General features: G+C 40.4%; 1 protein-coding gene across 2 annotated transcripts; it reads right to left on the bottom strand.

The window, feature by feature from the left end:
* Window positions 1-315: 315 nt before the first annotated feature.
* On the bottom strand, window positions 316-17,659 carry LOC135498542 (dymeclin-like). Of its 2 annotated transcripts, XM_064788804.1 has the most exons (15): window positions 17,569-17,659; window positions 16,509-16,709; window positions 16,330-16,353; window positions 15,618-15,764; window positions 14,653-14,865; window positions 13,848-13,973; window positions 12,846-12,976; window positions 12,102-12,287; window positions 11,432-11,616; window positions 11,148-11,273; window positions 10,439-10,647; window positions 9,430-9,547; window positions 8,241-8,294; window positions 5,167-5,349; window positions 316-4,715 (listed from the first exon to the last, which is right to left on the bottom strand). In XM_064788804.1, the coding sequence occupies exons 2-15, from the start codon at window positions 16,646-16,648 to the stop codon at window positions 4,458-4,460; spliced, it is 2,100 nt and encodes a 699-aa protein (XP_064644874.1). In that variant the 5' UTR covers window positions 16,649-16,709; window positions 17,569-17,659; the 3' UTR covers window positions 316-4,457. The 2 variants fall into 2 exon arrangements, with proteins under 2 accessions (XP_064644874.1, XP_064644875.1); XM_064788805.1 differs by lacking the exon at window positions 8,241-8,294.

Genomic DNA, 17,659 nt, shown 5'->3' with positions numbered 1-17,659 from the left:
TAACCGATCAAGATAAAAAATACATAGTCCTGGAGATTTAGTTTTGCAATTTCAAGCAGATTATGTAACAATTGGAAATTATTTAAAAATCGGTGACATTCTTTGGGAAAAAACTTGTGGAAACTTGTCAAAATTCTTTCCACAGTTCATTTGTGCCGCATACCTGTAGTTTGCTAGTAATTACTTAGCATACATGTCTAATTTATTTTCAATATAAGTCATATATCATTGTAATAGTAATTTATTCTCAGACATTTCTTACCAATAAAACCCTTAACAAACGGTGAGGGAAGTGATCCTTTTTGACGGGATGTGTCAAAAAAATCTGTATTATTCAAAACGGAACAAAATTGAAAAAAGAGTGGCACATGTACTCTAAAAAAATCAACATGTATATTCCTTCTCAATCAGTGCCATATAGCTTTTGTAATTTTTGACGATTTATTAAGTTTTCTTGTTAAGTCCCTCAAAGGGTCTCTGGTATTTGAATTTTCTGCAACCGTACCTATCTTAGTTGAAGTATTTCGCATAAACCATTGCCAAATACAACTACTTTTGAAAGCAAACCAATACTTCGTAAAAAATCTTCTCATCAATGATGTGATTTTGTTAAATGTTAGTTTAGTAATCGTCCATAGCACAACATTTTGCGGCTGCTGGAAATTTGAATATTTTCCTCTCCAGATATTCCATGCGTTCACCTTCTGGTGTTATCACACGCAGGTATAAATTATTGTTTTTGTTTAAAATAAATTCGGCATTTTGTATAAGAAGGTCTTCGTTTAATTTTTTGTGAGAGATATTCTGTTTCAGTGGCAGGCTGGGTGGTTCAATGCCATCATTTCTTGGGTAAGAATACAGGAAGAAAACGAATAAAATTCATTTTATGTGACTTATTACCTTGAATATGCATATATATACAGATGAGAGAGACTATGTACAAGTTTGAACAGTGTGCACGAGATGGCCTGTAGAGAATTTACAACCTCACGAAAAAAAAATTATGATCACGACAAGGTGTCCCAAGAAATATTTGACAAGCGAGTGCAACTAATAAAATAAAATAAAGCCTGCCTTTCATGTTCTAAATTTTTCACCCGTTCTCTGAATATACTGATTCAGGTCCTACACGGACGGTTCCCGCTCGAATAATTAACAGATATGGCAAAATTCTTTCCTCAAATAAATATTTCAGAAGGGCGTGATGCACTCCTTTTGCCACTAAATTTCACCAGTCATAAAATACTGGGCCAACCTTTTGATACCGGAAATCCATTTCCCTTTACAGTACGGTCAATCGCTTGGGCACTGTTTTACAGAAGAGTCAATATTTTCAAATCCTATGCCGTTTTCTCACAGAAATATGAATCCTAACGATTCTCCATTTCACAACCAATGCAATAAGTAATTGTGATATGTTGAGTTAAATCAATTTTATATTATAAATATTATGAATCTAATATTGCTTTTAGTATGTTAGTTTGACCTATCCCCAGTGCCGCTAAGTCATCTAGTAAAGTGTTTGTTAAAATTTAAAAGGGCCAGGCAGGCAAGGGCTTCAAAACCCTGCTTCAGAAGGAAATGCATAGGCACAGTGCTGCCATCTGTAGTTTGAATGGTCAACCAAAATATATTTGACCATGGCCAGACCCCTCGCACTGCACAGCAGTTTAATGTGAGGGTTTGGGCAACGATAGTAACACCAAATTGACTGTTGACCATATCCTGACAAAATTCTCAGAACCTACCTTATCTAAGGACAAGTTCTGGCCATCCTGAACCTGCATCAAGGCCCAGTTACAGTGACCAGGAGGAACTGAGACAGATGACAGCATTCGTCACCAGAACTGACCTGTAACTGAGACAGATGACAGCATTCTTCATCAGAACTGGCCTGTAACTGAGACAGATGACAGCATTCTTCACCAGAACTGGCCTGTAACTGAGACAGATGACATCATTCATCACCAGAACTGGCCTGTAACTGAGACAGATGACAGCATTCATCACCAGAACTGGCCTGTAACTGAGACAGATGACAGCATTCTTTACCAGAACTGACCTGTAACTGAGACAGATGACAGCATTCATCACCAGAACTGGCCTGTAACTGAGACAGATGACATCATTCATCACCAGAACTGGCCTGTAACTGAGACAGATGACAGCATTCATCACCAGAACTGGCCTGTAACTGAGACAGATGACAGCATTCTTTACCAGAACTGTAACTGAGACAGATGACAGCATTCATCACCAGAACTGGCCTGTAACTGAGACAGATGACAGCATTTGTCACCAGAACTGGCCTGTAACTGAGACAGATGACAGCATTCTTTACCAGAACTGGCCTGTAACTGAGACAGATGACAGCATTCTTCATCAGAACTGGCCTGTAACTGAGACAGATGACAGCATTCTTCACCAGAACTGGCCTGTAACTGAGACAGATGACAGCATTCTTCACCAGAACAGGACTGTCCGAATAAGTTTGAGAATGAGGAGAAGAAAAAGGAAGAATCAGCACAATTCTTTAGAGAAGGTATTCAGGTATGAGAGTGGTTCTGGCAACTCTACTGTGGCCTATAAGAAACATAGGCTCATACTCCCACCCCTTAATACACAAACATACAGACAATGTCACCCAGGCAAAATGCCCGGCAAAACATGGACAAGAAATAGATTGATATTTAACATAAATATGCATTAAATTTGTACAGCTCTGATCACAACATAAAAAAATATCACAAGGAAGGAAGAACCATAAAAAAATTGATTGTGAGAATTACATTTTAAAGGGTAACTCGTGTCAAATTTCACCACATATTGTTTTAGCTGTTTTTGACAAATGACTACGTCACTTTCTCATAAATTGGTAAGGTTTTCGAATCGAAATGCACATTTTCTAGAAATTGATGGTTTAATCCCGCCCGGATGGCTCGCTTCGATGCCGTTTTCGTTGATGACGTCACAATATGAACATTTTCGCGGTCGCGGTGGTTTACATTCAGCGATTTTATAATAAATCTAATCAAAAATGGAAAATTTGAGCTTAACATTTGTGATCAACAATTAAAAACGGACGTATTTCCGCAAAGTTGTAAATCACATCATAGTATCACTTTAAATTGGAGAATGTCTTAAGTTCTATTGAGGCCAAATGTGTGACTTGATTGTAAAATGCATTTCCAAAATTAGAATTACACTTTTCTAGTCTGCTAATTACTTTTGTATGGCACCATGTGGCAGATTTTCCAGATTCTACAATGAAAGCCCAGGCATGTGATGATAAGATCTCAACAGCCCCCCCCCAAATCAACGGACAAACACACCCTTACTGACAACACACACAGACTACTTTGTACTATCATTTCATGAGTGTTGTTGGAAAGGTGGTCTTTTGTCAATTAAAGGGGGAGGGGGGGGGCTACATAGCTCATATTTTCTCGTGCCTGCGAGTTCACGTCGCAAGAATTTCAGAGTTAATTTCAGAATTTTTCAGGTGATAAGGACAAGTTCGTGGTGACAGGACCTAAGGATGATGGTGTCCCATATGGAGCGAAACCACTCTTTTTTGGAACTTCCTGGGACGGACAATGTTGTCCCCATTCGAGAGGTGTCCTGATTACAGATGTCACATTGCATAGAAACCAACCATTTGGGACCGGAATCACTGTTGGGAACTTTTGGCTTCGCGAACATTACCCAGTCTTAAGTTGCGCCCCCAAACACTTCAGGTAATGGAGGCAGTTGATAAAATATTGCGACTGTTTTTGATGCAATTGTGACCTATCAGCTGTAGAAGTGATAAAACTAATCATTCTTTCAAACATATTCCTTTACCGAAAGACTTTTCTCCAAGACTTTTCTCTAAGGAAACTATAACCAGAGGGGTACCTTTCCAAGCTTTCAAAATTAATCAGAGTTTAAGTTTAAATTTGGACTTGAATCATTCCTGTTGAGATACAAGCTTGGAAACCTTTTTCAACAAAATTACATGGTTGCTAGGGACAACACAAGTTCTTGAATCATTCCTGTTAAGATACAAGCTTGGAAACCTTTTTCAACAAAATTACATGGTTGCTAGGGACAACACAAGTTCTTGAATCATTCCTGTTGAGATACAAGCTTGGAAACCTTTTTCAACAAAATTACATGGTTGCTAGGGACAACACAAGTTGCTATAGCAATTTCAACACAAAGATGACGGAACAGAAGTTTGAACAAACAATTTTCCTTCAAGGAAAATTTTCAATCTTAAACAAAATTACCTAACAGTTAAGGACAAGCCATTTTCATGGCTAATACCACTTGCTATGGTAGCAGAAAACAACAAAGACTCATCACCAAGGTGTGAGGCAATTTCCTTAAAGGATAACTTTAATCTTTAACAAAATTTATGTTGTTGCCATAGACAACGCAAGTTGCTTAGGAACCATCTGTTGCCATAGTTACTGCTACGTTGACAAGGTAAACAGCTGAATTCTATCAGGATTAAAATACAGATTTGACGAGTGATACACAAGAGACCAGACATATGGAATGAAAAATTCCTCGGGTGAGTCTTCCTCGACGTATTTGAACTTCAATTCTGGGAATTTCTTCAACCGATCTTTTCGAAATTGGCGTATACCTTGATCGATGACTTCCTTGACTTGGTCGACTGACAGGTTTTTCTCCTGTTGTTCGACTCTGCTTGTGAAGTAGGACAGAACCTGAAAAGTACGAAGATGTGAGATTAAGATGAACAAGTTCCCACAACAGGCCTAAGTATCGGTCCAATCAGACCATCCCTTATTGGTACAGTTATCCCTGGATACCACGAATGGATAAGACAATCTTGACCATCAAGTTATGGATCCACTCCGCCGACCCGGACTCTGTTACACCAATGAGTGGAGGTTACGGATGGAGTACATGATGGTTCAGAACGGGATGAGACAGGAGTTGATGACTCCCAGACGCGAGCAGACGACAACTGGTTGCCATGTTTTTGCAAAAACGACGGAGTTGGTGAGGAAATATTTCAAGAAAACTTCATTGCACTGACAATCCGAACAAAATTTCTTCAATTTGTAACAAATTAATTCATTAACTTTAGCAAACAAAACTGTCTAAAATCCAAGATGGCTACGCTTTGGCTGAATTCTTTTTGTGTCAACCTACCGTATCAATGTTTTGGATGATATCTTGAAACGTTGGATGAGTTCTGAAGTGGTGGAACAGCTCCTTCTTATAGAGGAGAGTATAGACTAGGTTCGGGTTGTGATGTAACGAATGAGACAAACAGGAGTTGATGATTTCAAGAACCATACGGATGACTTCTTCCAAAACGGACAAATCTTGCACCTGGAAAAACAAAGAATGATAATAGTGATTTTCTCACCTCATTCCGGACACTGCATAATGTCTGCCCAGGCACATAAGCACTAGGGGTCAAAGAGGGATATTGATTATTGCCATGAGCTTTTAGCACAAAAAAGTACCTTTAAAATGATATAAGACATTGGCTGATATTTATAAAAGACTAGTAAATGCTTTTACTTTAAACTTCATGTACATTTACACTAGCTATCTGTAGAAAACTGTAGTAAAAGCATTTACTAGTCTTTATAAATATTAGCCATTGGGTGATATGAATAAAGGCTAGCAAATGCTTTTACTTCAATTTTGTACAGAAAGGCCAAGTGTAAATGTACATGGAGTTTTAGATAAAAGCATTTACTACTCTTTATTCATATCACCCATTGTCTGTTGCTAGAGAACTGATTGAGACATAAACTTAAGCACACTTCATTCAACTTTTTACTTTGACGCACGGTTTATATGTCAGATATTTAAGAGTACAAAAATATATACATGTAATAAGAGGATGGCTAACAATGTACAATGAAATTGGCAACTTAGATGAAGATTCTCTTCTCGGTTAAAAAATTTGCGAAATAGAATGACTATATGTCGTCACAGATCAGAAATTTCACCAGTGCTATAGGTACAAAACCACCACGAAAGTTGAAGAAAACCAAGATGCCAATGACCCGACGCCAAAAGTTTACAGGCAAAGAATAAGCATAGGAAGCAAAGACCTTATTGCCAGGGTTCTCCACACTTCACTACGCAAACACAAGGGTACCAGCAAAACTCCGCCGGCAGACTCTGGCTGGCTGCAGAATTGTTGGAACAGAGACACTACAATAGCATTCTAGGACGGACAACCTCAAATTTCCAACACCAATCTTGACGAAATTGTGCCGTTTCCAAAACAAACGTTTGGTCGCCCCGAAATCAGGAAATTTAAATCTACTCTGTCCGTCCAATAAAATCAGCTGAAAAATGAAATATTCCAGGCCCCATACACTTATAGTTAGATGCACCTTTAGACCGACCAGCTTGGGATTTCAACAGCAAATTGCATAGAGGAGAGCATCTTTAACCATGATACATGCTTCAGATCTGTTCCCTAATGAAGAATAGAGAGGAATACTGGCCCAAGTACACCACCCTGACCACAATGCTCTGGGGCTCTGTGGCTTCAGACCTGTTCCCTAATGAAGAATAGAGTGGAATGCACGCCAAAGGACACCACCCTGACCACAAAGTTTTTGGGCTTCAGACCTGCTCCCTAATGAAGATAGAGAGGAATACTGGCCAAAGGACACCACCCTGACCACAAAGCTCTGGGGCTCTGTGGCTTCAGATCTGCTCCCTAATGAAGAATAGAGTGGAATACTGGCCAAAGGACTCCACCCTGACCACAAAGCTCTGGGGCTCTGTGGCTTCAGACCTGCTCCCTAATGAAGATAGTGAGGAATACTGGCCAAAGGACACCACCCTGACCACAAAGCTCTGTGGCATAACTCTCTAGGACACATGACTTCGTTACCGAGAACAGCCCGACTGTCTAGCGTGCTTCTCAAAAATTCCGAACGCAGAAGAAGAACCATAACGTGTTGCAGCATGCGATATCGAGCGACAATTTGAGACACGTGGACATTAATGCTAATCTCAAACGGAATAAAGAATGCATAACATCTCGCCGTATACCTTTCTGATAGCATTTATACTTTACAGAGTTTCATAATGCCTGGAAATCACAATTTGCTGTTGATGACCGTGGCCGGATTCAGGTGCACCTGAGGTAGTATAACAAACTTACAAGATAATCAGGGTCAGACACATAGGTAAAGGCCGACAGGGCAGAGTTCATTTTAACCTGAGTCGAAAGAATGGTAAAAATGTCAAAATACCTCCAACCAAAATAAACAGAACAAAATCTCAAAAATATCCCGGACAAAATCTACCACGTCCATGAATATGATTGCTGAGTCATAAAACAAAATTGGCTATCGTTTACAGAGGGTGGGGACTTTATTATCTTTTTGATATTATTTACACTTTACAAAGTTTCATAATGCCTATTATCAAGTTTGAGTCAATATTTTGTATGACTGCTTGACTTTTCATGTAGTATTTCATTTCCATTTCTCTCACGTTTGAAATTCGTTTTCTTCCCATGACTATCACCAGAAACAAGACTAACTCGAGAAGGAAGAGTGATCAACAGCTCTCCATGAAGCAAATTTACAGAAGTGATGGCAATGAGGAACTGGCGCGATTTATCCGCCGCGTGGCGCTGCAATCGATCATACCAAAACTCTCCATTTCCAATGCATTATCATGTTATTTCTGAGCCCGAAAACGATCGCTTATGTTCGACCGATTTCGGCGACGTTTGCATCTTCCTGTTTTAAATCTATTGAGCTATCAGTTTCTTAAGATAATTTTGCGGAAAATATGCGCGATGCCAGTTATTGGGCACGTTTTCTGTTGTTGAAATCCTGTGCAAAAATGTACGCAATGGTTTCCCGTGATTGACCTCATGCGACGTCAACAGACCAGAAAATGACGTCATGGCATCAGAAGGTACGATCGATTGTGGCGCCGCCACTGGCATTTATCTTAACGCCGGTTCCTCATTGGGGAGTGATCACCCCCCAGTCTAATGAAAGCCTGATCACCCCCCCCCCAGTCTAATGAAAGCCTGAAGGTCTTAAATTCTACCATGACTGGCATGCCTCTAAGAATTTGGATGTAAAAAGTGCAAAAGGATAAGGGAATAAGTACCCAACTGACATACCAGTGAATCATTTTTCATTCCACCCAAATCAGGAATGGTAGATTTAGCCCCGGGATACCTATACCTTCAAATAAAGCTCCAACATTCGAGAACAATAACTTACAAAGTCATCGTACGTATATGACGAAGGGGTTGAATCGTCCGAACATTGCGAGGCCTGATTGGTTTTTACAATTAGTTATAATTAGCATGATTAGTAAATTAACTTGATGAATTGAAGAGTGTTTGTGTTAAGATTCCTGAGATACAGACAGGTAATGGAACCATAACCAGTAACAAGTGGCAGGGCTGTATCTGGAATTTTGGTCATACGGCCGGTGGTGACTGTCAGGTACACCGTGTTGCTGGACACCATGGGGACGGGAACCGATTGTCACAATCTGGTCAGAGTCAAATGGGGCAAACATTAGTCGCTAGGGCTTGGAAAATCTACCCCCCCAATGAACTGAAGCCGCTGGGTGGCTGGAGAGGGGGGGGGGGGGTAATTCGTGAATACAACTCTGCAAGGAACAAGTAGTTTTTACAGAAAGTGTTAAGTATATCATTATTTAGGACAGACTTTGCAACTTACATGTTCATTTTCATTCATGTGTTGGACAAGCTAAAAAATAAGGCCAAAAATATGATATGTTTGTTTTGAATTTCTTTGGTTCGTTTTGTCTCAGAACATTCTCTCAGGCCGCGATCAAACAGAGCACACATTTTCACAAGTAACCTGTCGCTGTTTATTTTTTATGCAAACGAGTCAATCCCAAACAGCGGGCTACCGTGATTCACGATGACACTTTTAAATCACCCTCATGTTGTATTAGGCAGAGTCAGTTAACTAATGACTCATAACTCAGTTAACTCAAGTCTTAACTAACAACTGACAACGTGAATCCTGGCCTAAAGGGTTGAGGAAGGACAGATACTCGGGGACAAGTTCGAATTCTCACACCAAAAATTCGTAAGGATCAATTAAGCAATTTTGAATTTGTAAAAATTTGAAGCAAAAAATTTGAGTTAAAAATCTACACTCCACCTGTTGGTCGATTATGGCATAACCTCCCTATTAAGGACACCTCTCTATTAAGGACACCTGGGCCCAGTCCCATGGGTGTCCGCAATAGAGAGGTTGTACTGTACATGAAACTCAAACCATGCTGAATAAAATTGCACCCGGTGACAAGCTGGGTATCTGGTGTAACACAGTTGGTATAAAAGCGATGGGTTAATTTCAATATAAAACGAAGAAAAAAATGAAATATTCTGGAAAAATACTCCTCAGTTCATAAAACAAGCATACGTACCAAATCTTGATCATAATCCGTCTCTGATCCAGACTCCTGATTCTTGTGGAACTCGGCAGCCGCGTTTCGAATCTGGTCGACAAGACGCGTGTGTTTCTTACAGAGCTGCGCAAATAAACTGAAAAGACAGGAAAAATTTAGCGCAAAGAAACAGATGACATGTGAGTAGAATTGTATTGGGAATTTTGGGAGTTGTTCGGAAAAGATATTTCCATACCAAGCAACTACAGTGAATAAGACATGCCAAAATCCAGCTCCCATGGTGTTCCAGTAGTCAGTTCCAATGGTATTCAGGTAGCCATGGCTTACCAGTAGCCAGTTCTCATGGCATTCCGGTGGGCAGTCCCGATGGCATTCCAGTAGCAATACCCCTTGGCATTCAAGTTGCCACTACCCATGGCATTCCAGTAGCCATACTCCTTGGCATTCAAGTTGCCAGTGCCCATGGCATTCCAGTAGCCATACCCCTTGGCATTCAAGTTGCCACTGCCCATGGTATTCCAGTAGCCATACTCCTTGGCATTCAAGTTGCCACTGCCCATGGCATTCCAGTAGCCATACTCCTTGGCATTCAAGTTGCCATACCCCTTGGCATTCCAGTAGCCAGTTCTCATGGCATTCCGGTGGGCAGTCCCCTTGGCATTCAAGTTGCCAGTGCCCATGGTATTCCAGTAGCCATGGTATTCCAGTAGCCATGGCATTCCAGTAGCCATGGTATTCCAGTAGCCATGGTATTCCAGTAGCCATGGTTTTCCAGTAGCCATGGTATTCCAGTAGCCATGGCATTCCAGTAGTCATGGTATTCCAGTAGCCATGGTATTCCAGTAGCCATGGTATTCCAGTAGCCATGGTATTCCAGTAGCCATGGCATTCCAGTAGCCATGGTATTCCAGTAGCCATGGCATTCCAGTAGCCATGGCATTCCAGTAGCCATGGCATTCCAGTAGCCATGGCATTCCAGTAGCCTTTGCCAGTATTCCAGAAACATAAAACAACAACAAGTACTTACTTCACAATACGCTGTGTTACATATGGATGGAGTTCACTGAACTGGGACGACATATTCGCTAACGCTGCGAGACAATTCGTGTGAAGATATTTATCCCGCATTCTCGTCATGTTGTATTGTATCGTTCGAATCACGACGAGAACTAACAAACCGCCGAGCGTTATTTCTGAGATCTGCCGTTCTTTGAACCACATGACATTTTTCAGCATCTAAAAATAAAATAAAAAGTTTTATTGCATAAGTTAAAGGGTAACTCCAGTCAAATTTCACCATATAATGTTTTAGCTGTTTTTGACAAATGACTACGTCACTTTCTCATAAATCGGTAAGGTTTTCGAATCGAAATGCACATTTTCTAGAAATTGATGGTTTAATCCGGCCCGGACGACTCGCTTCGATGCCGTTTTCGTTGATGACGTCACAACATGCACATTTTCGCGGTCGCGGTGGTTTACACTCAGCGATTTTATAATAAATCTAATCAAAAATGGAAAATTAGAGCTTAACATTTGTGATTAACAATTAAAAAACGGACGTATTTCCGCAAAGTTGTAAATCACATCATAGTATCACTTTAAATAAAGTACACGTACATGTATATTGTATCATTCACCTTCACAGTTCGAAACAACTCGGATGGGATTTGAACCCATGACCTCTTGGTCAGGAATACAGCACTTGAACCACTGCACCACTTCCCACATCTTACCGTTTCATGTATTCCCTTGTTGAACACATCATCCTCGCTGAGTACAAGGATAATGATCAGCGCCATGTAGATATGATGAGAATTCTTCTCCTGCGCGTGATACAGAATCCTTAATATCGGCATCACCTGAAAGATTTAAACAAGTTTAGAGCTTTTTTCTAACTACAGCAGAACCTCTCTGTTAAGGACACCCTCGGGACTGACAAGTGCTGTCCTCAATGAAGAGGTGTCCTGATTACAGAGGTCAAATAGAATGGAAATAATAAACGATAATATATACACACCAACATGTCGCTGTTCGTTCGTGATAATATGAATGATTTCATCGACGTATTTCTATGTAATAATAAATACAAGAGTAACGTGGTCTGGTCATCTTTAAGCGTTTTGCACATGGCCTCGTATAACTTGGGAAAGTCCATCTCGAATGGTGCGTCTGCTGCACGTGGAGTGTCGTCTGCTGGCACTTCTGAAATCGAACAGAAAATCTTAATAACGACGAACGAAAATCTTCACAGAAGCAACGACACCTTTTGGTTTGAAAATGGACGCTTCCATTCACGTCGTGCTTATTACCATTTCTTTCAAAAGTTAAGCTGTAGTTAATGTTTTGAGCTGATTTTGGTCCTAAATTGAACATTTCAATTCAATTTGACCTCTCTTATAATCAATCACACCTGTCTAGTATTTAGGCCTGTATTGTCAGCCCCAGGGGTTTCCTTATCAGAAAGGTTCTGCTGTACATATAAGGCCTTGCAGTTTGCTTTCTGTGAACGGGGAGCCAAAGATTCCATCCAAAGGAGAAATGATAGTAACCTGTGATAAACTCTGTCTCCCATGTCGATTACAGAGTCATTACATGTAGGTCAATTAGTCCAGCTATTGTCAATTGCAACAAATCTCACAGGAGTAAACACAGATGATAAGGAAATGTCTTCCATTTCCCAAACTCACCTTGAGCATTTGTGAAAGAAAACAACGCCTGACGATATGGATTGTGTAAACTCTGCTCGCTCGTGCAGTGATTGGTCAGAATCAATATCAAGAGGAGACTCTGATTGGCTATTAATGTATCTGCGACTTCCTCATGTGGTTCCGTCTTGTTCGCCAGGCCTAAGGTCAAGGCCGTCCAAAGACCAGCTGGAATGTAAAACGAAGACGTTACTATGACTTAAAGGGACAATATAGGCGGCAGCTCGGCACGCAAGATAAAGTTACACAAAGCCGCCAATAGGGGTCTCTCACATCTCACAGTAGGTCGAAATGATTCACGCTTGTACGAGGGAGATATCTAGTGCCAAGTCTGACATGACCCAGGGCCCTTACTGTGCATACTAGTCACCTGAAGATGGCCAAATTAGGCCCTCTCCTCCTGCCTATAGTCCCCCTTTAACATCAGTCACTGACTAAAGTAGAATCATGCCAGTCTACATATTTGAGACAAGTCGCTTACATTACTTGACAAAACCATCATACCTTAGTTGCAGCCAGCACCGTCTAGTGGGATGCTGGTAACATACACTAGACCCTCTCTACTAAGGAACCCTTCGGACTTACCAGTACTGTCCTTAATACAGAGGTGTCCTGATTACAGAGGTCCCTTTCAATGAAAATTACAGGTTTGGGAACACTGTGTTTCATAGAGAGGGTGTCCTTAATAGGTGTCATCTAAGAGAGGTTTTACGGTATTTTACTTACAGGCTACAGCTGCCGTTATACCATAGAGCACGCCACCTCCTGCCTGATTCTTAATTAATTCTTGCGGACATTTCTCCTGTTTTATATAATTCAATAGCAGCGTCTTCATTAGTGCACTAGCATGACTTGAACTGAAAAGAAGATTTCAAAAGAAAATAGCATTTATTGATGATATTTTATAAAAGGGCAGCAGTCCAAGAGCAAATTAGAGAAGGTTTCTTTGCTTTAAAGGTATAGGAATAATGGGGAAACACCCTTTGCTTTAAGGACCATTCAGATTTATTAAGGACATAGACCTTTTCGACAAAGACGAACCAGGGCCTAAACAAAACAAATGCACACACTAAGAACACACTAAGAGACTAAGAACACACTAAGAGACTAAGAACACACTAAGAGACTTAGAACACACTAAGTGACTTAGAACACACTAAGTGACTAAGAACACACTAAGTGACTTAGAACACACTAAGTGACTTAGAACACACTAAGTGACTTAGAACACACTAAGTGACTTAGAACACACTAAGTGACTTAGAACACACTAAGTGACTAAGAACACACTAAGTGACTTAGAACACACTAAGTGACTAAGAATACACTAAGTGACTAAGAACACGTCAGAGGTCTAGGCAAACTTTGGACAATGGCATTATCCACTGTGACGCTTTGTTCCAGGTGAGATGCATGACTGGTCAACACCCAAACAAACTTCTTCGAAAACGTCCAGTGTTACCAAGCTGTCCGCTGCCAAGTCACCTCTACTGTACAGTAATCGTCCCCGGCGATGATCAACCACAACAATGGAAAAATTCAAAATCTGATTGACTAATCACGCTAATCCGATTTAAATCCCAGCTGCACCCTGCGTGCAGTGATTATCTTTTCACTTTTATGACCACAATGGAAATAACATCGCATCCTAATCGACCTCTATTACGTTTTCGATTCGACAAATTGTGACATCGTAACTTTGAGACTTAGACTTGACGAATGCTGTACCTTTTGCCCTTCATAATGTATTGGTAAATATGTAAATGACTAGCCGTCTGCGTTGTGAACATCTGTACGGACAGAAGGACAAGGACCGTGCTGATAGCTTCAAGGTGAAGGGCGTACGTGAAATTTCTGAAAGCGAATAGGAATTTCATTAAAAACAAAAACACTGTGTTTTGAGCAGATTGAATTATCCTTTGCTTATTTGGAAATATGTTATACACCGTTTATTGTTTTTTGGTTCTGGTTGGTGCCCAATCATTTTGAATTGCTGAACTGCAAGAAGAGAGCTCTCATTCTCTTCATTGAGGATTTCTGTCAGATTTTATCAGATGAAGAGCCTGGTGGATACCAATGCTGGCTGCCACTAGTGCCAGGAAATAGGGCCCGGGTTTGATCGCAGGGAGAACCGAGTACTCATTGTACTTACCGAGTACTTATTGTTTTTTTGGTGGTGCCCAACCATTTTGAATTGCTGAACTGCAAGAAGAGAGCTCTCATTCTCTTCATTGAGGATTTCTGTCAGATTTTAACAGGTGACGAGCCTGGTGGTTACCAATGCTGGCTGCCAGGAAATAGGGCCCGGGTTTGATCCCAGGGAGAACCGAGTACTCATTGTACTTACCGAGTACTTATAGTTTTTTTGGTTGTGCCCAACCATTTTGAATTGCTGAACTGCAGGAAGAGAGCTCTCATTCTCTTCATTGAGCATTTCTGTCAGATTTTAACAGGTGACGAGCCTGGTGGTTACCAATGCTGGCTGCCAGGAAATAGGGCCCGGGTTTGATCGCAGGGAGAATCAGGTACTCACGTAATTGGCACATCCACCATCACCTCCATGAGAGAACTCATAAACTCATCAATCAAGTCTGTGTCGGTCTCTAACTCCGCCTCGCCATTTTCCATCTTCGGTTTCGTATCAAACTCCTGCTTTACGACTTCTTCAGACAGATTCTCCAGGAAATATTTACAGATGTTTCGGATGATAAAGAGGGCATTGTATGTTTGCCAGGTGAACATGTTGCTAAAGAGACAAAAAGACAATGTTTTTCGGTTTAAAACTCAAACATTTTTTGTAACGTTTCTGTAAAATCTACGCCGCCTAAAAATAGATTGATCATGACACAAATGAATCTATCAGAAAGTGACCGTCAAGACCTTTTCAATGAAATGGTACACCTTCGAATGGATCGTCATGTTAACATGCTTACTTAATAGTGTACCATTAGAAGTGCTCATCAAGAGGTTTTCAACGAATGGTCATGTTATTGTTAACAGGACAAATGGTACCATCATAAATTGCACATTAAGAAGTTTTCAAAGAATGGTCATTTCAGTAGGTTTACTAATGGTACCATCAGACATTGCTCATCAAGAGCTCTTCAATGAACGGTCATGTCAATACATTTACTAATGGTACCATCAGACATTGCCCATCAAGAGCGCTTCAATGAACAGTCATGTCAATACATTTACTAATGATACCATCAGACATTGCCCATCAAGAGCTCTTCAATGAATGGTCATGTTAATATGTTTACTAATGGTACCATCAGACATTGCTCATCAAGAGCTCTTCAATGAATGGTCATGTCAATACGTTTACTAATGGTTCCATCAGAAAGTGCACATTGGGAGTTTTTCAAACGAACGGTAATGTCAGCAGATATACCAACAGCACTTAGTTTACATAGCAAATGTTTTACAAATGGGGCCGACACCTGGGGCCAAGGATGACCTGCAATAAAAGCATTGAAACCCTGTCCCCATACTCACTCAGAAGTCTGCACCGAGGCTTTCAACTCTGCGGCCCGTCTTAGATACACTCTGACCAGGGCACCAAAGTTTCCTGTCCGACAGTTGTTTATTGCTAACGTTTTACAAATGGATAGAGTAGATTCTTCCAGGAGACGATTATCAGACCTGGAAATGAAAAACAATGCCTATATCGAGCGTCCATTCCGGCTGGTAACATTCGGGGCAAGGGCATTCTCAGTGCATGCCCCTCGAATGTGGAACTCACTAGGCCATGACCTGAGGAAAGAAACTGACTCCATCACCTTCCAAAAAAACCTTGAAAACTTTCCTCTTCCGCGAGCATTTTGGAGTGTGAGCGCTTTTGAACATTGTATTCAGTGGGAAAGGCGCTATACAAAAGATAATTTCATTCATTCATTCATTCACTATCCTGAATGTATCCTTCCAAGGATGTCCCACCAATGTTTTTTTTCTCAGACTGTGATCAAAACGCGTCAGACCTTCCAATATTTATCAAGTTTTTTCAGGACGCTAATTTTGTTTAGTGTGCCAAGTGGGCAACGACGCAATATTTTCAGAAACTTGACAATTTTATTATTTCATATTTAGTTTAAATCATTATGACTGAAATGTTCTCAAGAACAGCAACCCAATCACCAGCAAACTAAATGACCAAAATAACAAGTCGAAATTTGAACTTGATAGATATGAATAAAAAATCCGAATTTACCTTGACCAAGCCATCCCTGTGTTTCTGTAAGAATTATTTGAGCCTTAATGATATTGAATAATGTAATCCTGTTTGCACTTGTAAAGCACCTGTAGAGGAGACTAGCTTTTTTACTCCATGATGTTTATAAATGAGTTTTAGTTATTATTGCTACAAGACACAAAAACATTTTAACTTACACATTATGCTGCTGTTGGAATGTAAACGACAACAGCTGATTCCAGAAAGGATCATTGGCCGATATCGAATCTGTCCCACTCAATCTCTGTAGGTAGACGTTTTCCGTCAACTCGCTTATACTGCTGCTGTTAGCACCCATCTTGTTGTTGTTTCTATAGCAACGATGTCAACATCAGTGCATCAAATGGTTGCAGGACCAGCTGAAAAGATTAAGCTTTCAAGATACTCTTTTGAATAAAATTGGAACATGTTGAAGAAAGGCCTAAGTCTTCTATTACAATACAGATGGTGTGGAAAACTAAATACAGCTGTTTTGTTATCATCCTTCAGGCAAGTGGGGTTTACCATGAATTAAAGTAACTATAGAAAAACTAATTCAAACTTGAAATTTACTTGAAATTATTCATTGCGTCTATCTATGATGAGATTTTGATCATTTTTGACCTCAAATTTGCAAGTCAAGTCTCAAGCATCTGTGATGAAACGTGTGGGTGATATGAATAAAGACTAGCAAATGCTTTTACTCCGGTTTTGTACAGGAAGGTCTAGTGTAAATGTACATGGAAATTTAGATAAAAAAGCATTTGCTAATCTTTATTCATATCACCCAATGTGTGTGTATGTACGAGACAATGCCCAATGGCACCTTGAGGACAGAGCCATTGAGCCACTGGGCGCAGTGGCACAAACAAGTCTAGACAAGTCCTACGCACCGATGGCCTGGTGATGCCAAAAATGGCAGTCCCTCTTTGAGCTTGGGCTTTCCCATGGACTGGATGGATGGGATATAATTTCACTTTTCATGGGAATTATATTGCTGTTTCGATGCCAACAAAACGAAGGGTCAGCAAAATAAGGGGCTGGGGCATTTTCCACACTCCAAAGTTTCCTCAAGCAGCATGACACTACATGGCCCTGTACATTATGTACAGGCAAACATCAAAAACAAATTGGTCGCACCGTTTAGGGTCAATTTGCTCTACATTTACAAAAGATATATACATGAACTATACATTTCTAGATTGCTTATTACTCAAGGATATTATACCAGTGACGTACTTTCGTATATTTCGTTCTATTTTAGAATAATCAAGGATTTTGTCAGAATTTCTTCTGCAAAATTTGAGGAAAAGCTTCCACGTCGGACGCA

Source organism: Lineus longissimus, chromosome 14 (genome assembly GCF_910592395.1).
Source record: "Lineus longissimus chromosome 14, tnLinLong1.2, whole genome shotgun sequence".
In the NCBI taxonomy this organism is placed as follows: domain Eukaryota; kingdom Metazoa; phylum Nemertea; class Pilidiophora; order Heteronemertea; family Lineidae; genus Lineus; species Lineus longissimus.
This window is presented reverse-complemented; position numbering and strand designations above follow the sequence as displayed.

Coding starts and splice junctions, on each gene's coding strand:
- LOC135498542 (XM_064788804.1), bottom strand. CDS start 16,648: ATGGGTGCTAACAGCAGCAGTATAAGCGAGTTGACGGAAAACGTCTAC. Junction 15,765..16,329: donor ACAGGGATGGCTTGGTCAAG/GTAAATTCGGAT, acceptor TTTCATTTCCAG/GTCTGATAATCGTCTCCTGG. Junction 8,295..9,429: donor CGGATTATGATCAAGATTTG/GTACGTATGCTT, acceptor AAAACCAATCAG/GCCTCGCAATGTTCGGACGA.